Source organism: Amblyraja radiata, chromosome 2 (assembly GCF_010909765.2).
Source record: "Amblyraja radiata isolate CabotCenter1 chromosome 2, sAmbRad1.1.pri, whole genome shotgun sequence".
NCBI lineage: Eukaryota > Metazoa > Chordata > Chondrichthyes > Rajiformes > Rajidae > Amblyraja > Amblyraja radiata.
Genome location: NC_045957.1, coordinates 117,278,121 through 117,303,131, shown reverse-complemented (window position 1 = coordinate 117,303,131; position 25,011 = coordinate 117,278,121). Strand labels below are relative to the sequence as shown.

Below are 25,011 nucleotides of genomic sequence, written 5' to 3'. Positions count from 1 at the left end.
CTCCTAGCATCCTCCTCACAGCTAACACTGCCCCCCAGCTTAGTGTCATCCGCAAACTTGGAGATATTGCCTTCAATTCCCTCATCCAGATCATTAATATATATTGTAAATAGCTGGGGTCCCAGCACTGAGCCTTGCGGTACCCCACTAGTCACTGCCTGCCATTGTGAAACCCGTTTACTCCTACTCTTTGCTTCCTGTTTGCCAGCCAGTTCTCTATCCACATCAATACTGAACCCTCAATGCCGTGTGCTTTAAGTTTGTATACTAATCTCTTATGTGGGACCTTGTCGAAAGCCTTCTGGAAGTCCAGATACACCACATCCACTGGTTCTCCCCTATCCACGCTACTAGTTACATCCTCGAAAAATTCTATTAGATTCGTCAGACATGATTTACCTTTTGTAAATCCATGCTGACTTTGTCCAATGATTTCACCACTTCCCAAATGTGCTGCTATCCCATCTTTAATAACTGACTCTAGCTTACAACACGCAAGCGTGCGCGTTTGATCACCAAGGTCACGACATCCAAAATGAGCCACTTTTTATAAAAACATAATATCAGTCAGTCAGGGTATTGAGTATAGAAGTTGGGAGGTCATGTTGCAGTTGCATTAGACGTCGGTGAGGCCGCATTTAGAATATTGTGTTCAGTTCTGGGCACCGTGTCATAGGAAAGATGTTGTCAAACTGGAGAGGGTACAGAGAATATTTACGAGGATGTTGTCTGAGCTACAGGGAGAGGTTGAGTAAGCTAGGACTCTATTTCTAGGAGCGCAGGAGGATGAGGGGGTGGATCTTACAGAGGTGCATAAAATCATGATAGGAATAGCTCGGGTAGATGCTATTGCCCAGAGTTGGGGAATCTCTTCAAGGACTAGAGGACATAGGTTTAAGGTGAAAGGGAAAAGATTTAATAGGAATCTGAAGGGTAATGTTTTCGCACAAGGGGCGATGGGTGTATGGAACGAGCTGCCAGAGGAGGTAGTTGAGGCTGGGACTATGCCAACGTTTAAGAAACAGTTAGACAGGTACATGGATCGGACAGGTTTGGAGGGATACGGGCCAAACGCAGGCAGGTGGGTCTAGTGTAGATGGGACATGTTGGCTGGTGTGGGCAAGTTGGGCCGAAGTTCCTGTTTCCACACTGTATCACTCTGTGACTCTGTAACTCTGTGTCTCGGTGTCTCTGTGACTGTGACTCTGTGTCTCTGTGTCTCTGTGTCTCTGTGACTGTGACTGTGTCTCTGTGCCTCTGTGACAGTGTCTCTGCCTCTGTGACTCTGTGCCTCTGTGACTTTGTGACTCTGTAACTGTGTCTCTGTGACTGTGTCTCTGTGCCTCTGTGACTGTCTCTGTGACTCTGTGACTGTGTCTCTGCCTCTGTGACTCTGTGCCTCTGTGACTGTGCCTCTGTGTCTCTGCCTCTGTGTCTGTGACTCTGTGCCTCTGTGACTTTGTGACTCTGTAACTGTGTCTCTGTGACTGTGTCTCTCTGTCTCTGTGACTGTGCCTCTCTGACTGTGCCTCTGTGACTCTGTGTCTCTGTGACTCTGTGACACTCTTGTTTCTCTTTTGCAGAGAGCATCAGGGATGTTATTGGCAGGAAGGTTAAAATCTTCTTGAAGAAGAAGGTGAAGCTGGAAATTAAAGGGGACAAGGTGGAGAACAAAGTTTTGGTGAGTAGTGAACAATCCATTTGCAAAATTGGTGAAAGATGCTTCGAAGCACCTCGCGGATCAAAGGTTGATGATTGAAATACTGTGAATGACGGGTAACGAGGCGGAAGTGTAACTGCGCGCTAATGCGGCTTGTTCTATGTCTGTAGTGACAGAATAGAGTGATAAATATCCTTGCACCGTCTGGCTGAAGCGTTTTGTAAAACAATACACATGTCAAATAACAGGAGTCAAGAAGAGTTGGTTTTGTCTTTTTACACTGTTATTGTTTGTTTTATGTGTGTATAGTGTGAGTGTGTGTATAAATATGTATTGTGTGTGTACACACACACACACACACACACACACACACACACACACACACACAGTCTTGACCCGAAATGTCACCCATTCCTTCTCTCCGGAGATGCTGCCTGTCCCGCTGAGTTACTCCAGCATTATCTTCTTATATATATATATATATGAACGAATGAATAAGTTTATTGGCCAAGTTTATTCACATACAAGGAATTTGCCTTGGTGCTCCACCCGCAAGTGACAACATGACATACAGTGACAGTTAGGAATGACGCATAAAACATTAAACATTAATAATGAAACATTGATTAAACATGTGAATTAAATAAAATACCAGGGGAAAAGGTTACAGATTTTATATATATAAAATATGTATTTATGTGTGTGTGTGTGTGTGTGTGTGTGTGTGTGTGTACACACACACGCAGACGCACACAAAATGCTGGAGCAACTCAGCGGAACAGGCAGCATCTCTGGAGAGAAGGAATGGGTGACGTTTTGGGTAGATATAACAGTTTACATATATTGAACTTTCATTTATTATATTGTACTATGATGACATATTCTGTTGTGCTGCTGCAAGTAAGAATGCCATTGTTGTGTTTGGGACATATGACAATTAAACACTCTTGACTCTCCTTGACTCCTGTTATGGTAAAAATGTTGTCAAGCTGGAAAAGAAGCAGGAAATATTTACCAGGTTGTTGCCAGGACTCAAGGGCCTGATCTATAGGGAGAGGTTGTGCAGGCTGGGCACCTATTCATTGGGGCACAGGAGGATGAGGGGTGATCTTGTAGAGATATATGAAATCACGTGAGGAATAGATCGGGTAGGTGCACCGAGACTTTCGTCAAGAGTTGGGGAATTAGAGGACTTCGGCTTGAATTGAGGGGGAAAGATTTACACAGGAATCTGAGGCGTAACGTTTTTACACAAAGGGCGGTGGGTGTATGGCATGAGCTGCCGGACGAGGTAGTTGAGGCAGGGACTATCATAACATTAAAAAAACAGTTAGACGGGTTTAGAGGGATATGGACCAAATACAGGCAGGTGGGACTAGTGTAGATGTGGGCAAGTTGTGGTCGGTGTGGGCAAGTTGGGCCAAAGGGCCTGTTTCTATGCTCTATGACTCTAGGAGAGACTTGCAGGATGTGTGTGGAGGGGCAGTAGAGAGGTCTGTGCAGCTTTGTAGGAACATATGGGAACAAGAGTGGGTATAGACCCCCTCTTGTATTCACTGGAATTTAGAAGGATGAGAGGGTATCTTATAGAAACGTATACAATTCTTAGAAGATTGGACTGGCTAGATGCAGGAAAAATGATCCCAATATTGGGGGAGTCCAGAGACAGGGGTCACAGTTTAAGAATAAGGGGTAAGCCATTTTAGGACTGAGGTGAGGAAAACATTTTCACCCAGAGAGTTGTGAATCTGTGGAATTCTCTGCCACGGAAGGCAGTGGAGGTCGATTCACTGGATATTTTCATGAGAGAGTTTGGTTTGGATTTTGGGGCTGACGGAATCAAGGGATATGGGGGGAAAAGGCTGGAAGCGGGTACTGATTGTGGATGATCAGCCATGATCATATTGAATGACGGTACTGGCTTGAAGGGCCGAACGGCCTACTCCTGCACCTATTTTCTATGTTTCTATGTTATGTTGAAGCCCTGGGCTTTGTGGAGCTGACACACCCGCAATTCCTTGTTGGCTCAGCTTGGAAGGCAATCACTGTCCTGTCAGTTCTTGTACCTCGATACCATCCAGTATTTTATTTATTTTCCATTCAGGATGTGTTAAGGTCTATGCCCGCTTGCCTGCACGTATGAGGAGAAATAACAAATGTGGGGCAAAAGGTAGAAGGAAACATTTGAGTTGAGTTTATTGTCACGTGTACCGAGGTACAGTGAAAAGCTTGTGCCGCGTGCTGACCAGTCGGCGGAAAGACAATACATGATTACAATCGAGCCATTCACACAGTGTAAAGGGGAATAACGTGAATAATGTTTAGTGTAATGTAAAGTACAATTGAAGATAGTCCGAGGGTCTCCAATCAGGTAGATAGTAGTTCAGGACCACTCTCTAGTTGTGTTAGGATGGTTCAGTTGCCTGATAAAAGCTGGGATGAAAAACTGCATTTGCAGTGGTTAGACATTGGAGACACAGGCCCTTGGGCCCACCGAGTCTGTGCCAACCAGCGATCACCCCTTACACTGCCACTGTCCTACACATTAGGGACAATTCTCCATTTTTTTTACCAAAGCCAATCAACCTACAAACCTGGAGTGTGGGAGAAGGCCGGAGCACCCGGAGAAAACCCACGTGGCACTCCGTACAGGCAGCACCTGCAGTCAGGATCGAACCCGGGTCTCTGGCGCTGGGAGGCAGCAACTCTGCCGTTGTGCCACCGGTCACTCTACAGGTGTAATAGCTCGCAGGCTACTTATATGGTAATAAATAAGTATATGGTAATAAATAATAAATAGAGCTAGATAGGGCTCTTAAAGATAGCGAAGTCAGGGGATATGGGGAGAAGGCAGGAACGGGGTACTGATTGGGGATGATCAGCCATGATCACATTGAACGGCTGTGCTGGCTCGAAGGGCTGAATGGCCTACTCCTGCATCTATTGTCTATTGTCTAAGATGAATTAGATTTAGCTCTTAGTGCTAACGGAATCAAAGGACGTGGGGAGAAGGCAGGAACAGGGTACTGATTTTGGATTTTGGATGATCAGCCATGATCACATTGAATGGCGGTGCTGGCTCGAAGGGCTGAATGGCCTACTCCTGCAGCTATTGTCTATGAAGTTCCAGGAAATACATGAAATCCAAGGCTTTTTAGAGTTTATAAATGACGATGAAGATAAATGAAAAGATGAAGATTTACACCTGTAGACTATTTTAAATGTACGTTGGATTCCCTTTGATACATTAAAAAAAAACTTAATGAATAATTAGAAAACATGAGAGAAAATAATTGCTGAAAATTCTTATGGGGGGACATTGGTTTCAAAGCTACAGGTGACTAATGCAAAGGCAAGGTTTTATTTTCTCAAATGGAATGGTTGGTTAAGTGACTCAGTTACCATTTTTAATGTCATAAAAATGAACTGCAGATGCTGGTTTATACCAAAGATAGACACAAACTGCTGGAGTAACTCAACAGGTCAGGCAGCATAGGCACAAAGTGCTGGTGTAACTCAGAGGATCAGGCAGCATCTCTGGAGAAAAGGAACAGGTGACATTTCGGGTCGAAACCCTTCTTCAGACTGGTGCTGAAGTAACTCAGCGGGTCAGGCAGCATCTCTGAGGAAAATGGATGGGCGACGTTTCTGGTCAGGACCCTTCTTCAGACTGAAGACCCGAAACGGTGGCGCAGTGGTAGAGTTGCAGCCTTATAGCGCTTGCAGCGCCGGAGACCTGAGTTCGATCCCGACTACAGGTGCTGTCTGTACGGAGTTTGTACGTTCTCACCGTGACCTGCGAAGTTTTCCTCCGAGATCTTCGGTTTCCTACCACACTCCAAAGACGTGCAGGTTTGTAAGTTGGCTTGGGTTTGTGTACTTGGTATAAGTGTAAATTGTCCCTAGTTTGTGTAGGCTTGTGTTGATGTGCGGGGATCGCTGGTCGGTACGGACTCGGTGGGCCCAAGGCCCTGTTTCTGCGCTGTATCTCTGAACTCAACTATACATGACCTATTCCTTTTCTCCAGAGATGCTTAACGCATCCTGAATGGGAAGGAAATAAAATACTAGATGGTTTGGAGGTACATGAACTGACAGGAAAGTCATTGCCTTCCAAGCAGATCCAACAAGGAATCGTGCGTGTGTAAGCTCCACAAAGCCCAGGGCTTCAACATAACATAGAAAATAGGTGCAGGAGTAGACCATTTGGACCTTCGAGCCAGCACTGTAATTCAATATTATCATGGCTGATCATCCAGAATCAGTTTCCCATTCCTGCATTTTCCCCATATCCCTTGATTCCGTTAGCCCCAAGTGCTAAATCTAACTCTCTCTTGAAAACATCCAGTGAATTGGCCTCCACTGCCTTCGGTGGCAGAGAGTTCCGCAGATTCACAACTCTCTAGGTGGAGAAGTTTTTCCTCATCTCAGTCCTAAATGGCCTATACCTTATTCTTAAATTGTGTCTTCTGGACTCCCCCAACATCGGGAGCATTTTTCCTGCATCTAGCCTGTCCAATCCCTTAAGAATTTTATATGTTTCTATAAGATATCCTCTCATCCTTCTAAATTCCAGCGAATACAAGCCCAGTTGACCCATTCTTTCATCATATGTCAGTCCCGCCTTCCCGGGAATTAACCTGGCAAATCTACGCTGCACTCCCTCAATAGCAAGAATGACCCTCTTAAATCTTTCTTGTGCAAGTGTTGTATAAATATTGTTACTTTCAGACCAAAAGACATAGGAATAGGATTAGGCCATTCCGCCCCATTAAGTCTACTCTGCCATTCAATCACGGCTGATCTATCTTTCTCCCTCAACTCCATTCTCCTGCCTTCTCCCCGTAACCTTTGACACCCTTCCTAATGAAGATCTTATCAATCTCCGGTTTAAATGACTTGGCCTCCACAGCTGTCTGTGATAATGAATTCCACAGATTCATTACCCACTCCTCATCTCCATTCTAAAGGTGCTTCAATAGACAATAGGTGCAGGAGTAGGCCATTCGACCCTTCGAGCCAGCACCGCCATTCAATGTGATCGTGGCTGATCATCCCCAATCAGTACCCCGTTCCTGCCTTCTCCCCATATCCCCTGACTCCGCTATTTTTAAGAGCCATATCTAGCTCTCTCTTGAAAGTATCCAGAGAACCTGCCTCCACCGCCCTCTGAGGCAGAGAATTCCACAGACTCACAACTCTCTGTGTGAAAAAGTGTTTCCTTGAATCCGTTCTAAATGGTTTACCCCTTATTCTTAAACTGTGGTTCTGGACTCCCCAACATCGGGAACATGTTTCCTCCCTCTAGCGTGTCCAAACCCTTAATAATCTTATATGTTTCAATAAGATATCCTCTCATCCTTCTAAACTCCAGAGTATACAAGCCCAGCCGTTCTCTCAGCATATGACAATCCCGTCATCCCGGGAATTAGCCCTGTGAACTCCCTCAATAGCAAGAATGTCCTTCCACAAATTAGGGGACCAAAACTGCACACAATACTCCAGGTGTGGTCTCACTAGGGCCCTGTACAACTGCAGAAGGATCTCTTTGCTCCTGTACTCAATTCCTCTTGTTATGAAGGCCAACATGCCATTTGCTTTCTTCACTGCCTGCTGTACCTGCATGCTTACTTTCATTGACTGATGAACAAAGACCCCCAGATCCCGTTGTACTTCCCCTTTTCCCAATTTGACAACATTTAGATAATAACCCGCCTTCCTGTTTTTGCCACCTGCTTTTATTCTGAGGGTGTGCCCTGTGGATCAGGACTCTCCCATTACTGGAATCATCCTCTCCACATCTACCCTATCTTAGGCCTTTCAGTATCTGGTGGACTTCACTGAGGTCCCCATTCATTCTTCTAAACTCCAGCGAGTACAGGCCCAGAGCCGTCAAACGCTCCTCATATGTTAACCCAATAATCCCGGGATCATTCTCGTAAACTGCCTCTGGCCTACATGATCGATGTTGTTAGACACTAAATACCAGAGTAACTCTGTGGCACAGGCAGCGTCTCTGGAGAGAAGGGACGGTCGACGTTTCAGGTTGAGACCCTTCTTCAGACTCGGGAGAGAGGGAGACACAGAGGAATGGAAGGGTGAGGTGTGAAAATGAAACATCAAATGGGACGAAGGTCAAGAAAAATGTAGAATAGATCATTGTTATCTAGGGGAAGCTGACAACGAAGCATGCAAAGATAAAATTTAATCAGGAGGACAGCCAGACTGGTCGTAGTACTAGGGTGGGGGAGGGATGGAGAGAGAGAAGGGTTACTTGGTTAGAAAAGACAATGTTCATACCGCTGTGTTGTAAGCTGCCCAAGCGAAATATCAGGTGCTGTTCCTCTGATTAGTTTGGAGATACAGTGCGGAAAGAGGCCCTTCAGCCCACTGAGCCTGCACCGACCAGCGATCCTCACAGATTAACACAATCCTACACACACTAGGGACAATTTACACCTACACCAAGCCAATGAACCTACATAGTGTACCTGCACGTCTTTAGAGTGTGGGAGGAAACCGAAGATCTCGGAGAAAACCCCACACAGGTCACGAGGAGAACGTACAATCTCCGTTCAGACAGCACCCGCAGTCGGGATCGAACCCGGGTCTCCGGCGCTGCAAGCGCTGTAAGGCAGCAACTCTACCGCTGCGCCACCATGACCGCCCTATTGTTATTGATGTTATTGATTTCACCATAGCCTAAAAAACATGAACTTCCTCCCATCACTCTAGCTGTCCCTGGTCTGAAACTACTGACACTTCATAACAACGCTTTTAAAATTCCACTTTCATATTTTAACCCTTGCATTTGCTGGCTGCTGTTCATTAGTCAAAGTGATCTTTTCAATCAGGGATCATTGATACGCTGATCTTCTTATCCAATGATCGCAAGGCCTGTAGTGGATCTTAACTTTGTGATGAGAACTTGGGTTTTCTACCTTGTGGTACCAAATATAGTTGGATTGCCTTTGTATTCAGTAGTTTAGAGATGCAGTGTGAAAACAGGCACTTTGGCCCACCGAGTCTGACCAGCGATCCCCGCACACCAACACTATCCTACACACCAGGGACAATTTACAACTTTTTCCGATGCTATGTTGAGCATTTGATTGAAGTCTTTGTCACAGTGTGGAAACAAGCCCTTCGGCCCAACTTGCCCACACCGACCAACATGCCCCATCTACACTAGTCCCACCTGCCTGCGTTTGGTCCACATCCCTCCAAGCCTGTCCTATCCATGTACCTGTCTAAATGCTTCTTAAACATTGCGATAGTACCTGCCTCAACCACCTCCTCTGGAAGCTCATTCCAGACACACACCACAATTTGTGTAAAATAAAGATACCCCTCAGATTCCTATTAAATCTTTCACTCCTTGCCTTAATCCCATGTCCTCCAGCTCTAGATTCCTCTTACTCTGGGCAAAAGACCCTGTGCATCTACCTGATCTCTGATCTATTCCTCTCAAGATTTTGTACTCTCTAAGATCGCCCCTCATCCTCCTGCGCTCCAAGGAATAATGTCCCTGCCTGCTCAACCTCTCCCTATAATATCCCTGGCCCTCGAGTCCTGGCAACATCCTCGTAAAGCTTCCTGCACCCTTTTCCAGCTTGTCACCATCCTTTCTGAAAGCATGGTGTCCAGAACTGAACCACAATATTCTCAATGCGGCCTCTCCAACGTTTTATACGACTGCAACAAAACCTCCCAACTTCTATGCTCAATCGGTACAGAAAAATGCTGGAGAAACTCAGCGAGTGCAGCAGCATCTATGGAGCAAAGGAAATAGGCAACGTTTCGGCCCGAAACGTTGCCTATTTCCATCGCTCCATAGATGCTGCTGCACCCGCTGAGTTTCTCCAGCATTTTTCTGTACCTTCGATTTTCCAGCATCTGCAGTTCTATCTTAAACAATTCTATGCTCAATACTCTTGTCTGATAAGCACCACTTTATCTACCTGTGACGCCACTGTGTACAAATCATTACATTTTATTTGTTTGCAGTTCTGTGGAAAATTGTGCAGAGATCGCTGGTTGGCGCTGACTCGGTCGGCCGAAGGGCCTGTTTCCGTGCTGTATCTCTAAACTAAACTAAACTTAAGTAAACTCTTACTGCTACTGTTCCAAATGCGGGGAGTTACTCATTGCACTCTTGATGCTTTTCACGTATCTGTTCTGAAATCAGGAAGCAGCCCTGCAAAATCACACCACAACACGAACAGGAACCTTCCAGTTACTGGACTGCAAGGAATGTTTGCACGTTCTAGTGTTTGGGGTGAGGTGGGGGGGGGGGGATAGAGAGAGATCGAGTCCTAGTTTGGATGCCACTGAGGCTACTGTTCGGTTCAGTTCAGTTTATTGTCACGTGTACCGAAGTGCAGTGAAAAGCTTTTGTTGCACACCATCCAGTCAGTGGAAAGACAATACATGATTACATTCGAGCCCAAGAGGTTGAGTGCAGGAGCAAAGCGGTCCTTCTGCAGTTGTACAGGGCTCTAGTGAGACCACACCTGGAGTATTGTGTGTAGTTTTGGTCCCCAAATTTGAGGAAGGAAATTCTTGCTATCAAGAGCGGAACTCACTATCAAAACATGGAGGGGACGGGGGACACAATTTTTTGGCGGCCACGCGCACACACACACACGCGCGAGGCTTCGGAGGCTCAATCCAGCGCTAAAAGTGGAGATTTTAAAATCGGGATCCCAAAAACTTGGGGGGGGATGTCCCCCACCTCTCAAAATATGGGAGGGACGTGTCCCCTCTGCCCCCCCCCCCCGGGTTTTCCGCCCCTGCTTGCTATTGAGGGAGTGCAGCGTAGGTTCACGAGGTTAATTCCTGGGATGGCGGGACTGTCATATGTTGAAAGAATGGAGCTACTGGGATTGTATACACTGGAATTTAGAAGGATGAAAGAGAATCTTATTGAAACATTATTAAGGGATTGGACACACTAGAGGCAGGAAACATGTTCCCGATGTTGGGGGAGTCCAGAACATGAGGCCACAGTTTAAGAATAAGGGGTAGGCCATTTAGAACGGAGAACCTCAGAAGGCAGTGGAGGTCAATTCTCTGGTTGCTTTCAAGAGAGAGTTAGTTAGAGCTCTTAAAGATAGCGGAGTCAGAGGATATGGGGAGAAGGCAGGAACAGGGTACTGGTTAAGGATGATCAGCCATGATCACAGTGAATGGCGGTGCTGGCTCGAAGGGCCAAATGGCCTACTCCTGCACCTATTGTCTATACTGTACCCAGGTTCACACCTAACAATAAAGTATCATCATCATATATAGGCGGCATGGTGGTGCAGCGGTATAGTTGCTGCCTCACAGCGCCAGAGACCCGGGTTCGATCATGACTACGGGTGCTGTCTGTACGAAGTTTGTACGTTCTCTCCGTGACCCGCGTGGGTTTTCTCAGGGTGCTCCGGTTTCCTCCCACAATCCAAAGACGTGCAGGTTTGTAGCTTAATTGGCTTCGGTAAAAATTGTAAATTGTCCGCAGTGTGTGCAGGATCGTGTTAGTGTACGGGGTGATCGCTGGTTGCCGTTGATTAAGTGGGCCGAAGGGCCTGTTTCCGCACTGTGTCTCTAAAGTAAACTAAATATAGGCTCAGATTACCGGGGATCTCATTGAAACTTACTGAATAGTGAAAGGCCTGGATAGGGTGGATGTGGAGACAATGTTTCCTCTCGTGGCAGTGTCTAGGACCAGAGGCCGTAGCCTCAGAATACAAGATCGTACCTTTAGACAAGGAGGAATTTATTTCATCAGAGGGTGGTGAATCTGTGGAATGCTTTGCCACAGAGGGCTGCGAAGGCCAAGTCATTGGGTATTTTTAAGGCAGAGATGGACATATTCTTCGTTAGTACAGGTGTCAGAGGTTATAGACAATAGACAATAGGTTCAGGAGTTGGCCATTCGGCCCTTCGAGCCAGTACCGCCATTCAATGTGATCATGGCTGATCATCCCCAAACAGTACCCCGTTCCTGCCTTCTCCCCATATCCCCTGACTCCGCTATCTTTAAGAGCCCTATCTAACTCTCTCTTGAAAGTATCCAGAGAACCGGCCACCACCGCCCTCTGAGGCAGAGAATTCCACAGACTCACCACTCTCAGTTAGAAAAAGTGTTTCCTCGTCTCCGTTCTAAATGGCTTACCCCTTATTCTTAAACCGTGGCCCCTGGTTCTGGACTCCCCCAACATCGGGAACATGTTTCCTGTCTCTAGCGTGTCCAACCCCTTAACAATCTTATATGTTTCAATGAGAAACCCTCTCATCCTTCTAAACTCCAGAGTGTACGAGCCCAGCTGCTCCATTCTCTCAGCATGTGACAGTCCCGCCATCCCGGGAATTAACCTTGTAAACCTACGCTGCACTCCCTCAATAGCAAGAATGTCCATCCTCAAATTAGGCGGGTGATGGGGAGAAGGCAGGAGAATGGGGTTGAGATGGAGAGATAGATTAGCCACGATTGAATGGCGGAGTAGACTTGATGGGCCGAATGGCCTAATTCTGCTCCTATGACTTATGTACTGCATATTTATTGCAGATACCTACATAAAACAGGCTTAAAAGACTGTTCATTGAGCTGCAGCCTACAAATGCCACGCAACAATCAACCTGCATTGTTCCCAGATTGCAGGAACCAATTATTTAATAATTACACCCAGTCATAAGGTGATAGAAAAAAAATCCTCTGTGCAATGCTGAGCCAAACAGAATTACAATTATGTTTTCCTTACATTGTTTTGGTGGTTTAAGACGCCACAGGGACAGAAACTTTGACACGGAATTTTAAATTAACAGAAGACTATGATGGGATCGGAAGGAACTGCAGATGCTGGTTTACACCGAAGCTGGGCACAAAATGCTGGAGAAAACTCCAGCGGGTCAGGCAGCCTCTTTTAGTTTAGTCCAGAGATACAGTGCAGAAACAGGCCCACCGAATCTGCACCGACCAGCGATCCCTGCACATTAACACTATCCTACACACACTGGGGACCCTCAGATCTCACTGTACTTCCCCTTTTTCCCAATTTGACAGCGTTCGTAATAATCTGACTTCCTGTTTTTGCCACCAAAGTGGATAACCTCACAGTTATCCACATTAAACTGCATCTGCCATGCATCTGCCCACTCACCCAACCCGCCCAAGGCGCTCTGCATCCTCATAGCATCCTCCTCACAGTTCACGCTGCCACCCAGCTTTGTGTCATCTGCAAATTTGCTAATGTTACTTTGAATCACTTCATCTAAATCATTGATGTACATTGTAAATAGCTGCGGTCCCAGCACAGAGCCTTGTGGTACCCCACTAGTCACTGCCTGCCATTCTGAAAGGGACCCGTTAATCCCTACTCGTTGTTTCCTGTCTGCCAACCAATTTTCTATCCATGTCAGCACTCTACCCCCAATACCATGTACACTAATCTCCTATGTGGGGCTTTCTGTAGTTCTTAGTTTTGCATACAATCAGGTCAAATCATACCACAGATGAGCACAATCATAGAAAAGTACAAAAGTGCAATGTTTGTAGTGTATGTGGTCTTCGACGGTTCAGAACACAAAGTTCTTAAGAGCGCAGTCTTGTCTTGGCCTCAAAGGCCCGTTGTCACGGTGGCGCAGCGGTAGGGTTGCTGCCTTACAGCGTCAGAATTTATCTAAATGGTGGCCGACTAGGAAAAGGGGAGATGCAGCGAGACCTGGGTGTCATGGTACACCAGTCATTGAAAGTAGGCATGCAGGTGCAGCAGGCAGTGAAGAAAGCGAATGGTATGTTAGCTTTCATAGCAAAAGGATTTGAGTATAGGAGCAGGGAGGTTCTACTGCAGTTGTACAGGGTCTTGGTGAGACCACACCTGGAGTATTGCGTACAGTTTTGGTCTCCAAATCTGAGGAAGGACATTATTGCCATAGAGGGAGTGCAGAGAAGGTTCACCAGACTGATTCCTGGGATGTCAGGACTGTCTTATGAAGAAAGACTGGATAGACTTGGTTTATACTCTCTAGAATTTAGGAGATTGAGAGGGGATCTTATAGAAACTTACAAAATTCTTAAGGGGTTGGACAGGCTAGATGCAGGAAGATTGCTCCCGATGTTGGGGAAGTCCAGGACAAGGGGTCACAGCTTAAGGATAAGGGGGAAATCCTTTAAAACCGAGATGAGAAGAACTTTTTTCACACAGAGAGTGGTGAATCTCTGGAACTCTCTGCCACAGAGGGTAATCGAGGCCAGTTCATTGGCTATATTTAAGAGGGAGTTAGATGTGGCCCTTGTGGCTAAGGGAATCAGAGGGTATGGAGAGAAGGCAGGTACGGGATACTGAGTTGGATGATCAGCCATGATCATATTGAATGGCGGTGCAGGCTCGAAGGGCTGAATGGCCTACTCCTGCACCTAATTTCTATGTTTCTATGTTTCTATGTTCGATCTTGACCACAGGTGCTGTCTGTACAGAGTTTGTACGTTCTGACAAGCTCCGTACAGACAGCACCCCCTATTCGGGATCGAACCCGGGTCTCTGGTGCTGCAAGGCAGCAACTCTACCGCTGCGCCACCCAGCCACCCATTAAATGTACACTTGTGGTGACATTTTTTGCCGACTGTTTATTTTCTCCCATGTTTTAATTTATTTTTAATAATAATGCAAGTATCTAACTCAGGTCGGCGCGGTGGCGAAGCGGTAGAGTTGCTGCCTTGCAGTGTTTGCAGCACCAGTTCGAACCCGACCACGGGTGCCGTCTGTACGGAGTGTGTACGTTCTCCCCGTGACCGCCTGGGTTTTCTCCGAGATCTTCGGTTTCCTCCCACATTCCGAAGAGGTACAGTTTTTGTAGGTTAATTGGCTTGGTGTAAGTGTGAATTGTCCCTTGTGTGTGTAGGCTAGTGTTAGTGAGCGGGCGGTGTGGACTCGGTGGGACGAAGGGCCTGTTTCCGTGCTGTATCTAAACTAAACAAAGTTGTTCTGAGCCTAATTTGTCACCGTGGGCTATGTCTGCAGTTTTTCTGCATTCACTAACCAAAGATCCTATAGCTATAGGATCTTTGCCACTAACTGCACCCACACAGCTACTTGTGTACTCGCAGCAGCTGGCTGTCGGCAGGGATCAATGCCCATTATTCAGTACATAGGACAGGGAGTGTTTTTGGACTTTGGACTTGTCTAGCATGCATTAAGTTTTAGTTGGTTTTGCAGTAGGAATTTCAGCTGGTTATTTGGCACTACGAAGACTGTGGGAGAGGGGGGGATGGGAGGGAGCAAGAGAGAGAGATGGGAGGAGAGAGGAGGAAAGAGAGATAAGGAGAGCGGGACAGGGAATGGAGAGAGAGTGAGAGAGAGACAGGTTAGTATGAGAGAGAGAGAGAGAGAGAGAGAGAGAGGCAGTGGACTGGATTAGCTGACCCATGAAAACCTTGAGCTATATTATTCGCAGGCGGAAATCTTTAGTTTTAGACAATAGACAATAGGTGCAGGAGTAGGACATTCGGCCCTTCGAGCCAGCACCGCCGTTCAATGTGATCATGGCTGATCATCCCCAATCAGTACCCCGTTCCTGCCTTCTCCCCATATCCCCCTGACTCCGCTATTTTTAAGAGCCCTATCTAGCTCTCTCTTGGAAGCGTCCAGAGAACCTGCCTCCACCGCCCTCTGAGGCAGAGAATTCCACAGACTCACAACTCTCTGGGTGGAAAAAGTGTTTCCTCGTCTCCGTTCCAAATGGCTTACCCCTTATTCTTAACCTGTGGCCCCTGGTTCTGGACTCCCCCAACATCGGGAACACGTTTCCTGCCTCTAGCATGTCCAAACCCCTAATAATCTTATATGTTTCAATAAGATACCCTCTCATCCTTCTAAACTCCAGAGAGTACAAGCCCAGCCGCTCCAATCTCTCAGCATATGACAGTCCTGCCATCCCGGGAATTAACCTTGTAAACCTACGCTGCACTCTGTCAATAGCAAGAATGTCCTTCCTCAAATTAGGGGACCAAAACTGCACACAATACTCCAGGTGTGGTCTCACCATGGCCCTGTATAACTGCAGAAGGACCTCTTTGCTCCTATACTTTGTTTTAGAAATACAGCACGGACACAAGCCCTCCGTGTCCATGCCGACCATCGATCACCCCCCCTCAATGCCCTGGTTCACACCAGTTCTCTGTTATCCCACTTTCTCCTTAAATCCCTACACATATGAGGGGCGATTTACATAGGGCCAATTAACCTGCAGTCCCGCACGTCCTTTGGGATGTGGGAGGAAACCGGAGCACCCGGAGGAAACCCACGAGGTCATGGGGAGAACGGGCAAACCCGAGGTCAGGACTCTGGTGCTGTGAGGCAGCAGCTCTACCTGCTGCACCTCTGTGCCAATAGATTGAGAAGAGTTCAATGGAGCAGGAGGAATGGGATTTCATGAAGGCCATGGCCGTTTTAGATCCTGCCTTTGGTAAACCAGGCTGGGTTAATCAGTAAACTAACTTCCTGCTGCAGGTGAGATGTTGTCAAGCTGGAAAGGGTGCGGGGAAGATTTACGAGGATGTTGCCAGGACTCGAGGGCCTGAGCTATAGGGAGAGGTTGTGGCAGGTTAAGACTTTAATCCTTGGAGCGCAGGTGGATTAGGGGTAACCTGATCGAGACCATCATGAGAGGAATAGATCGGGTAAATACACGGAATCTTGGAATTGGTTTAAGGTGAGGGGAGGAACGATTTAATAGGAATATATGAGAGGCAAATCTTTCACACAAAGGTTGGTGGGTGTATGGAATGATCTGCTGGAGGAGGTAGTTGAGCCAGGGACTATCCCAATGTTTTATAAACCTATAGACAGGTACATGGATAAGACGGGTTTAGAGGGATATGGGCCAGATGCAGGTAGGCGGGACCAGTGTAAATGTTGGTCGGCGTGGGCAGGTTGGGCCGAAGGGTCTGTTTCCGCACTGTATGACTGTGACTCGAATAGTGAGGGAAACTCTTGAGCAAAGTTGATTGCAGAAGAACAGGGTTTTAAAGGTGACGCAATTCCAAATAATATTAGAGTTCAGAGTTTTTTTTATTTAGAGATACAGCATGAAACACGCCCTTCAGCCCATCCAGTCCGTGCCGACCATTGGTCGCCCCACACACTAACACTATCGTACACACACCAGAGGCAATTTACAATTTGTACCAAAGCCAAATTAGCCTCCAAGCCTGTACGTCTTTGGAGTGTGGGAGGAAACCGGAGCACCCGGAGAAGACCCATGTGAACGTTGGGAGAATATACGAATCTTTAGTCAGAGGGTGGTGAATCTGTGGAATTCATTGCCACAGACGGCTGTGGAGGCCAAATCAATGGATATTTTTAAGACGGACATTGATAGTGTGGGTGTCAGGGGTTTAGGGGAGAAGGCAGGAGAATGGGGTTCGGAGGGAGAGATAGATCAGCCACGATTGAATGGCGGAGTAGACTTGATGTGCCGATTGGCCTAATTCTGTTCCTAGCACTTATGAACTAATCGCTATGGCCGGACTGCTTCTTGGGAATAGACTGGATAGATACAAAATGCTGGAGTAACTCAGCGGGGCAGGCAGCATTTCGGGAGAGAAGGAATGGGCGACGTTTCGGGTCGAGACCCTTCCTCAGACTCAATCAGGGGAGAGGGAAGATACAGAGATAAGGATGTGTAAGGTGTAAACACGTGCAAGGTGTAAAAGTGGATGGAGATCAAGGAAAGGAAAATGTAGAATAGATCTTTGTCAGCTTGGAGACGGTAACAACAAGAGCTATATTTAAGAGGGAGTTAGATGTGGCCCTTGTGGCTAAAGGGATCAGGGGGTAAGGAGAGAAGGCAGGTACAGGATACTGAGTTGGATGATCAGCCATGATCATATTGAATGGCGGTGCAGGCTCGAAGGGCCGAATGGCCTACTCCTGCACCTATTTTCTATGTTTCTATGTAAGAGATAAAATGTAAACAAGGCCAGTCAGATTAGTCGGAGGACTGGGAAGGGAGGAGGGATGGAGAGCGAGAGAAAGCAAAGGTTACTTGAAACACTAATTTTGAACTAATTGTCCAAGTCCCTGGATTTCATTGAACCACTCCTACACCCATCCCCAATTACAATAACTTCCATTCATTTAGTAGGAAGCCTTCCCAGCTTAAATTTCCCAAAGGGTCTCGACCCAAAACGTCACCCATTCCTTCTCTCCAGAGTTGCTGCCTGACCCGCTCAGTTACTCCGGCATTGTGTGTCTATCTTCAGTGACCACAAATATCTCCATGGGCCAAATGGCCGAATTCTGCATCGAGAACGGGCGGTGGCAGGGTGGCGCAGGGGTAGAGTCACTGCCTTACAGCGCCGGAGACCCGGGTTCGATCCCTACTACGGGCGCTATCTGCATGGAGTTTGTATGTTGTCCCCGCGACCTGCGTGACATTTCTCCAAGATCTTCGGTTTCCTCTCGCATGTACAGGTTTGTAAGTTAATTGGCTTGGTGCGTGCGTAAATCGTCCCAAATGTGTGTAGGGTAGCGTGAACGTGCGAGGATCGCTGGTCGGCGGGGACTCGGTGGGCCGAAGGTCCTGTTTCCGCGCTGTATCTCTCAACCAAACCAAACTAAACTTCTGTACTTATGAATTACAGACGGCACCTGTAGTCAGGATCGAACCCGGGTCTCTGGCGCTGTGAGGCAGCGACCTGCCAGTATGGTGGTTGAATTAATTAAGTTGGGGAAATAGTATTGAAAGGTTCGGCAGTGGATAAACAGTAGGAAAATTGTTCTTCTCTTTCTTCTACTGACATTGTTCTCCGAAGTCTACTGCGCAGATATCCCAGCGTGAATGGGCACACAATGGTTCAGGCAACAGTGTCCCTCGGAACTTAAGATAGCAATGAATCATGTTGGTGTGAGCGATGTATTGTGAATGTTGCCTGCTTGTCTTTCACTGAATAAATACCTAATATGCCACAGACTGACCAATGCAGAGGATTGGCCGCGCTGGTTGGCAGCTTATCAAGTGTTTTCTGTGCAAAATGTAATCCCAACAGTGACATCTTTGTGTCCGCTCACAAAGGAAGTCATTAAAATCTCGGCGATGGGTTCTTGAGAACTTCTGAGCTGCCTTAAACTGCAGTGGCAGGAGTCTTTTCCACCCCCACTGTCCCCGCCCCCCCCCTCCCCCCACGGCCTCACAGCGCCAGAGACCATGGTTCGATCCCGACTACGGGCGCTGTCTGTTACGGAGTTTGCACGTTCACCCCTTGACCTGCTTGCGTTTTCTCTGAGATCTTCGGTTTCCTCCCACACTCCCAAAGACGTACAGGTGTGTAGGTTAATTGGCTTTGTGTAAATGTAAAATAGTCCCTAGTGTGTGTGTGTGTGTGTGTGGGAGAGTGTTAATGTGCAGGGATTGCTGGTCTGTGCGGGCTCGGTGGGCCGAAGGGCCTGTTTCCGCACTGTATCTCTAAATTAATCTAAGCAATTGGTTTCACATTGAGGTCTTTGGGAATGTACGGCCAGGTCTTACTTAATACTTTTGTTTAAGAAAGAACTGCAGATGCTGGAAAAATCGAAGGTAGACAAAAATGCTGGAGAAACTCAGCGGGCGAGGCAGCATCTATGGAGCGAAGGAATAGGTGACGATTCGGGTCGAGACCTTGTACCCATCATCTGATAAGGTTAGGCTGTGGGAATTCTAAACCAATAATATTAGAATCATAGACACAAAATGCTGGGGTAACTCAGCAAGTAAGGCAGCATCTCTGAAGAGAAGGAATGGGTGAAATCTGAAGAAGGGTCTCAACCTGAAACGTCACCGATTCCTTTTGTCCAGGGATGCAGCCTGACTCACTGAGATACTCCAGCTTTTTGTGTCTATCTTCGGTTTAAACCAGCATCTGCAGTTCCTTCCTACACAATATTAGAATCAGTGATAGTCATAGAGTCATACAGTGTGGAAACAGGCCGTTTGGCCCAATTTACCCATGCTGACCAGCACACCCCAACTACACTAGTCGTTACAGTTTTCAGGGTCCGATAACCCTCCTCGTCAGGGTTGGGGGTTGAAGCAGATAGGATAATGGCACTTAAGAGACGCCACATAAGTATATGACATTATGAGAGTCACAGATATGGTAGACAGGTTTTCTCAAGTGTTAATCAATACACACTGCCTTCATCGGTCAGGGTATTATTGATCCCTCCAACATCAATATTGATTAGTACGGGTGTCAGAGGTTATGGGGAGAAGGCAGGAGAATTGGGTTAGGAGGGATATATAGAGCAGCGATGGTGGAGTAGACTTGATGGGCCGAATGGCCTAATTCTGCTCTTACAATTTATGACCTTGTCAAGTTGTTCCGACAATTTAACTGTACGGAAAAAGATAAACAAAAATCAACACCTCACACTTTTTCAAAACCCAAACTTGAGGAGGAATTTCTTTAGTCAGAGGGTGGTGAATCTGTGGAATTCATCGCCACAGACGGCTGTGGAGGCCAAGTGAATGGACATTTATAAGGAGGAGATAGATGGATTCTTGATTAGTACGGGTGTCAGGTGTTATGGGGAGAAGGCAGGAGAATGGAGTTGAGAGGGAAAGATCGATCAGCCAGACTTGATGGGCCGAATGGTCTAATCCTGCTCCAGCACTTTGTGTTTTGCTTTATATGATGTTACCTGCTCAAAGGGGAAGCTGCAATTCCTGTTGAAAACTCTTTTCTAGTTGCTTGCAACTTAAGAAATATGATTTAGCAGAGGAATATGAAAGGCACTCATTCTCTCCACCGAGCACGGTGGTGCAGCGGTAGAGTTGCTGCCTCGCATGCGCCAAAGACCCGGGTTCGATCCTGACCACGGGTGCTGTCTTAACGGAGTTTGTACGTTCTCCCTACGACTGTGTGGGTTTTCTCCGGGTGCTCCGGTTTCCTTCCACACTCCAAAGACGTACAAGTTTGCAGGATAAATTGGCTTGGTATAAATGTAAAATTGTCCCGAGTGTGTAGATTGTTAAGGGCGTGGACACGCTAGAGGCAGGAAACATGTTCCCGATGTTGGGGGAGTCCAGAACCAGGGGCCACAGTTTAAGAATAAACATAGAAACATAGAAAATAGGTGCAGCAGTAGCCTTCGAGCCTGCACCGCCATTCAATATGATCATGGCTAATCATCCAACTCTGTATCCCGTACCTGCCTTCTCTCCATACCCTCTGATCCCCTTAGCCACAAGGGCCACATCTAACTCCCTCTTAAATATAACCAATGAATTGGCCTCAACATAAGGGGTAATCCATTTAGAACAGAGACGAGGAAACACTTTTTCTCACAGAGAGTGGTGAGTCTGTGGAATACTCTGCCTCAGAGGGCGGTGGAGGCAGGTTCTCTGGATGCTTTCAAGAGAGAGCTAGATAGGGCTCTTAAAAATAGCGGAGTCAGGGGATATGGGGAGAAGGCAGGAACAGGGTACTGATCGGGGATGATCAGCCATGATCACATTTAATGGCTGTGTTGGCTCGAAGGGCCAAATGGCCTACTCCTGCACCTATGGTCTATTGTGTGTGTGTGTGTGTGTGTGTGTAGGACAGTGTTAGTGTGCGGGGATCAGTGGTCGGCGCGGACTCGGTGGGCTGAAGGGTCCTGTTTCCGCGCTGTATCTCTAAAACTAAACTTAAAAACATTCCAAAAAGGTTGAGGCCTCTAATTTGAAAACAAAACAATGCACAATGGAATGGATTCAACAAAAGCCCAGCATGATCTCATTGGTGTTAGCATCCAGTGCATTCGCAACATGACAGACAGAGGACTCTGAGGTAATTGTGCGCTTGTTTGCTCTTAAAGGAACACGGACAAAGAGCCATTTTGTATGGGATCCAAAGAAACAGAATGCTTTTCAAAGGTTTGACAATTTGATAATACTGGTCTTGTACTCACTGGAATTTAGAAGGATGAGAGAGGATCTTCTAGAAACATATAAAACTCTTAAAGGGCCTGTCCCACTTACGCGACGTTTTCGGCGACTACCGGCACCTATCATAGGTCATTGCAAGTCGCAAAAAAATTTCAACATGTTGAAAATCCAGCGGCGACCAGAACAAGGAACGACTCATTGGGCGACTACTCACGACCATACAGGCTTCTCCCCCGCGACATTTTGCCAGGGTGTCGCCTGTATGGTCGTGAGTCGTCTCCTCAGTCGCCCAAAGAGTCGTAGCGTCTTTCTGGTCACCGCTGGATTTTCAACATGTTGAAAGTTTTCGGTGACCTGCAATGACCTATGACGGGTGCCGGCAGTCACCGAAAATGTCGCGTAGGTGGGACAGGCCCATTAAGGGATTGGACAGGCTTGATGCAGGAAAAGTGGTCCCTATGTTGGGTGAGTCCAGAATCAGGGGTCACAGTTTAAGAATAAAGGGTAGGCCATTTAGGACTGAGATGAGGAAAAACTTCTTCACCCAGAGAGTTGTGAATCTGTGGAATTCTCTGCCACAGAAGGCAGTGGAGGCCAATTCACTGGATGTTTTCAAGAGAGAGTCAGATTTAGCTCTTAGGACTTACGGAATCAAGGGATATGGGGAGAAGGCAGGAACGGGGTACTGATTTTGGATGATCAGCCATGATCATATTGCCTCGAAGGGGTGAATGGCCTACTCCTGCATCTATTGTCTATGTTTAATTGAGACTTTCAGCAGATATGGAAAGAGGTTTGTTTCTTGGCAGCTGTAAAACAATGTGATTACATTGTATTCTCTATATTCATTTAATCTATAGACCACCTGCAGACTGAAATAGTTGCTTACTCCAGCTCTCTGTTATTCCGGCTCTCTGTTACTCCGGCCCCCTGTTACTCCGGCCCCCTGTTACTCCGGCCCCCTGTTACTCCGGCCCCCTGTTACTCTGGCCCCCTGTTACCCCTGTTACTCCGGCCCCCTGTTACTCCGGCCCCCTGTTACTCCGTCCCCCTGTTACCCCTGTTGCTCCGGCCCCTGTTACTCCGGCCCCCTGTTGCCTCGGTGTCATCTTCCCCTCAGCTAACAATGATCTACTCTACATTGTCCTTGAGCTTCGTCCCCTCTGATCTCTCGTTTTCATACCTAACCTTTCCTTATCTCTCGTTTCCCTGGAACTCCCTGCCACAGAGGGTAGTCAAGGCCAGTTCATTGGCTATATTTAAGAGGGAGTTGGATGTGGCCCTTGTGGCTAAGGGGATCAGAGGGTATGGAGAGAAGGCAGGTACGGGATACTGAGTTGGATGATCAGCCATGATCATATTGAATGGTGGTGCAGGCTCGAAGGGCCGAATGGCCTACTCCTGCACCTAATTTCTATGTTTCTATGTTTCCCTCTCCTATGACTCTCGGCCTGAAGAAGGGTCTCAACCCGAAACGTCACCCATCCCATGTTCTCCAGAGGCTTCCTGACCCGCTGAGTTGTTCCTTCTACAGTTCTTTGTGTCAACCTCTTAAAGTTAATTGTTTGTGTTGAAGCTTATCTGCTGAACTTGAGAGTAAACAGGTTTCATTATGGATGCATTTGACCTGTTGATTTAAGTAGAAACCATTCAATTTTCCCCAGCCAATTCAAGTCATTGTTGACCTATTGCCCAAAGATCTTATAGCTATAGGATCTTTGCTATTGCCTGCCATGCTTTGTCCCGCCTCTCCATACACCCAGCTATCTTCCCTCTTCAACAATCAGCCTGAAGAAAGGTCTCGACCACAAACGTCACCTGTTCATGTTCTCCAGAAATGCTGCCTGACCCGCTGAGTTACTCCAGCAGTCTGTGAAACATCACCTATCCATGTTCTCCACAGATGCTGCCTGACCCGCTGAGTTACTCCAGCACTCTGTCCTTTAGTGCCCCCACTTAAGGCACCTGTTGACCAATATCCACTTGGCTGCCAATTCTCTGGAAGTTCTATCATAATTGTAGTGGAGTGGAATAGACTTGAGGGGAGTATTTAGTTTGGTTTGGAGATACAGCGTGGAAACAGGCCCTTCGGCCCACCGAGCCCGCACCGACCAGCGATCACCCCGAACAATAGTTATCCCAGTTTTCAAGTTCAAGTTCAAGTGAGTTTATTGTCATGTATTCCTGTATAGGCCAATGAAATTCTTGTTTTGCTTAAGCACGCAGAAAATAGTAGGCATTTACTACAAAACAGATACATGTGTCCATATACCATGATATAAATATATACACACATGAATAAATAAACTGGTAAAGTGCAAATAACAGAAAGTGGGTATTAATAATCAGAGTTTTGTCCGAGCCAGGTTTAATAGCCTGATGGCTGTGGGGAAGTAACTATTCCTGAACCTGGTTGTTGCCGTCTTCAGGCTCCTGTACCTTCTACCTGAAGGTAGCAGGGAGATGAGTGTGTGGCCAGGATGGTGTGGGTCTTTGATGATACTGCCAGCCTTTTTGAGGCAGCGACTGCGATAAATCCCCTCGATGGAAGGGAGGTCAGAGCCGATGCCGGTGGGGAGTGTTTACTACTTTTTGTAGTCTTTTCCTCTCCAGGACGCTCAAATTGCCGAACCAAGCCACGATGCAACCGGTCAGCATGCTCTCGACTGTGCACCTGTAGAAGTTAGAGAGAGTCTTCCTTGACAATCCGACTCTCCGTAATCTTCTCAGGAAGTTTTGCATCCTATGCTAGGGGCAATTTTAGAAGAAGCCAGTTAACCTGCCAACCTGCACGTCTTCAGAATGCAGGTGTTAACCGGATCACCCGGAGAAACCCCACGCAATGAATTGATGAATAATACTTTATTGTCACATGCAGTAAAATTCTTTGTTAAGGATGTGCTGGCTCTGGAGAGAATCCAGAGGAGGTTAACAAGAATGATCCCGGGAATGAGTGGGTTAACATATGATGAGCATTTGACAGCACTGGGCCTGTACTCACTGGAGTTTAGAAAGATGAGGGGGGACCTCATTGAAACTTACAGAATAATGAAAGGCTTGGATCGAGTGGATGTGGAGAGGATGTTTCCACTGGTGGGAGAGTCGAGGACCAGAGGTCACAGCCTCGGAATTAAAGGCGCTCTTTTATTAAAGAGGTGAGGAGGAACTTCTTTAGTCAAAGGGTAGTTAATCTGTGGAACACATTGCCACAGAGGGCTGTAGAGGCCAAGTCAGTGGATATTTCTAAGGCAGAGAAGAACAGGTGCTTGATTAGAGTGGGTGTCAAGGGTTATGGGGAGAAGGCAGGAGAATGGGATTAGGAAGCAGAGATCAGCCATGATTGAATGGCAGAGTGGACGTGATGGGTCGAATGGCCTAATTCTACTCCTATATACTCCTATTTATGCTTACAATACTCTGTTGTGCGGCAGCAAGCAAGAATTTCATTGTCCTATCTGGGA

The 25,011-nt window shown here is 46.9% G+C and overlaps 1 protein-coding gene across 4 annotated transcripts in view; it reads left to right on the top strand.

Annotated features, from left to right (window-relative positions):
- The window catches only part of carmil1 (capping protein regulator and myosin 1 linker 1), a 320,941-nt gene that overhangs the window by 2,609 nt on the left and 293,321 nt on the right, over nucleotides 1-25,011 (top strand). For all 4 annotated transcript variants that reach the window (XM_033014174.1, XM_033014166.1, XM_033014169.1 and 1 more), the window contains exon 2: nucleotides 1,584-1,681. In XM_033014174.1, coding sequence (XP_032870065.1) covers nucleotides 1,584-1,681 — 98 coding nt within the window. The remainder of the gene's footprint in view (nucleotides 1-1,583; nucleotides 1,682-25,011) is intronic.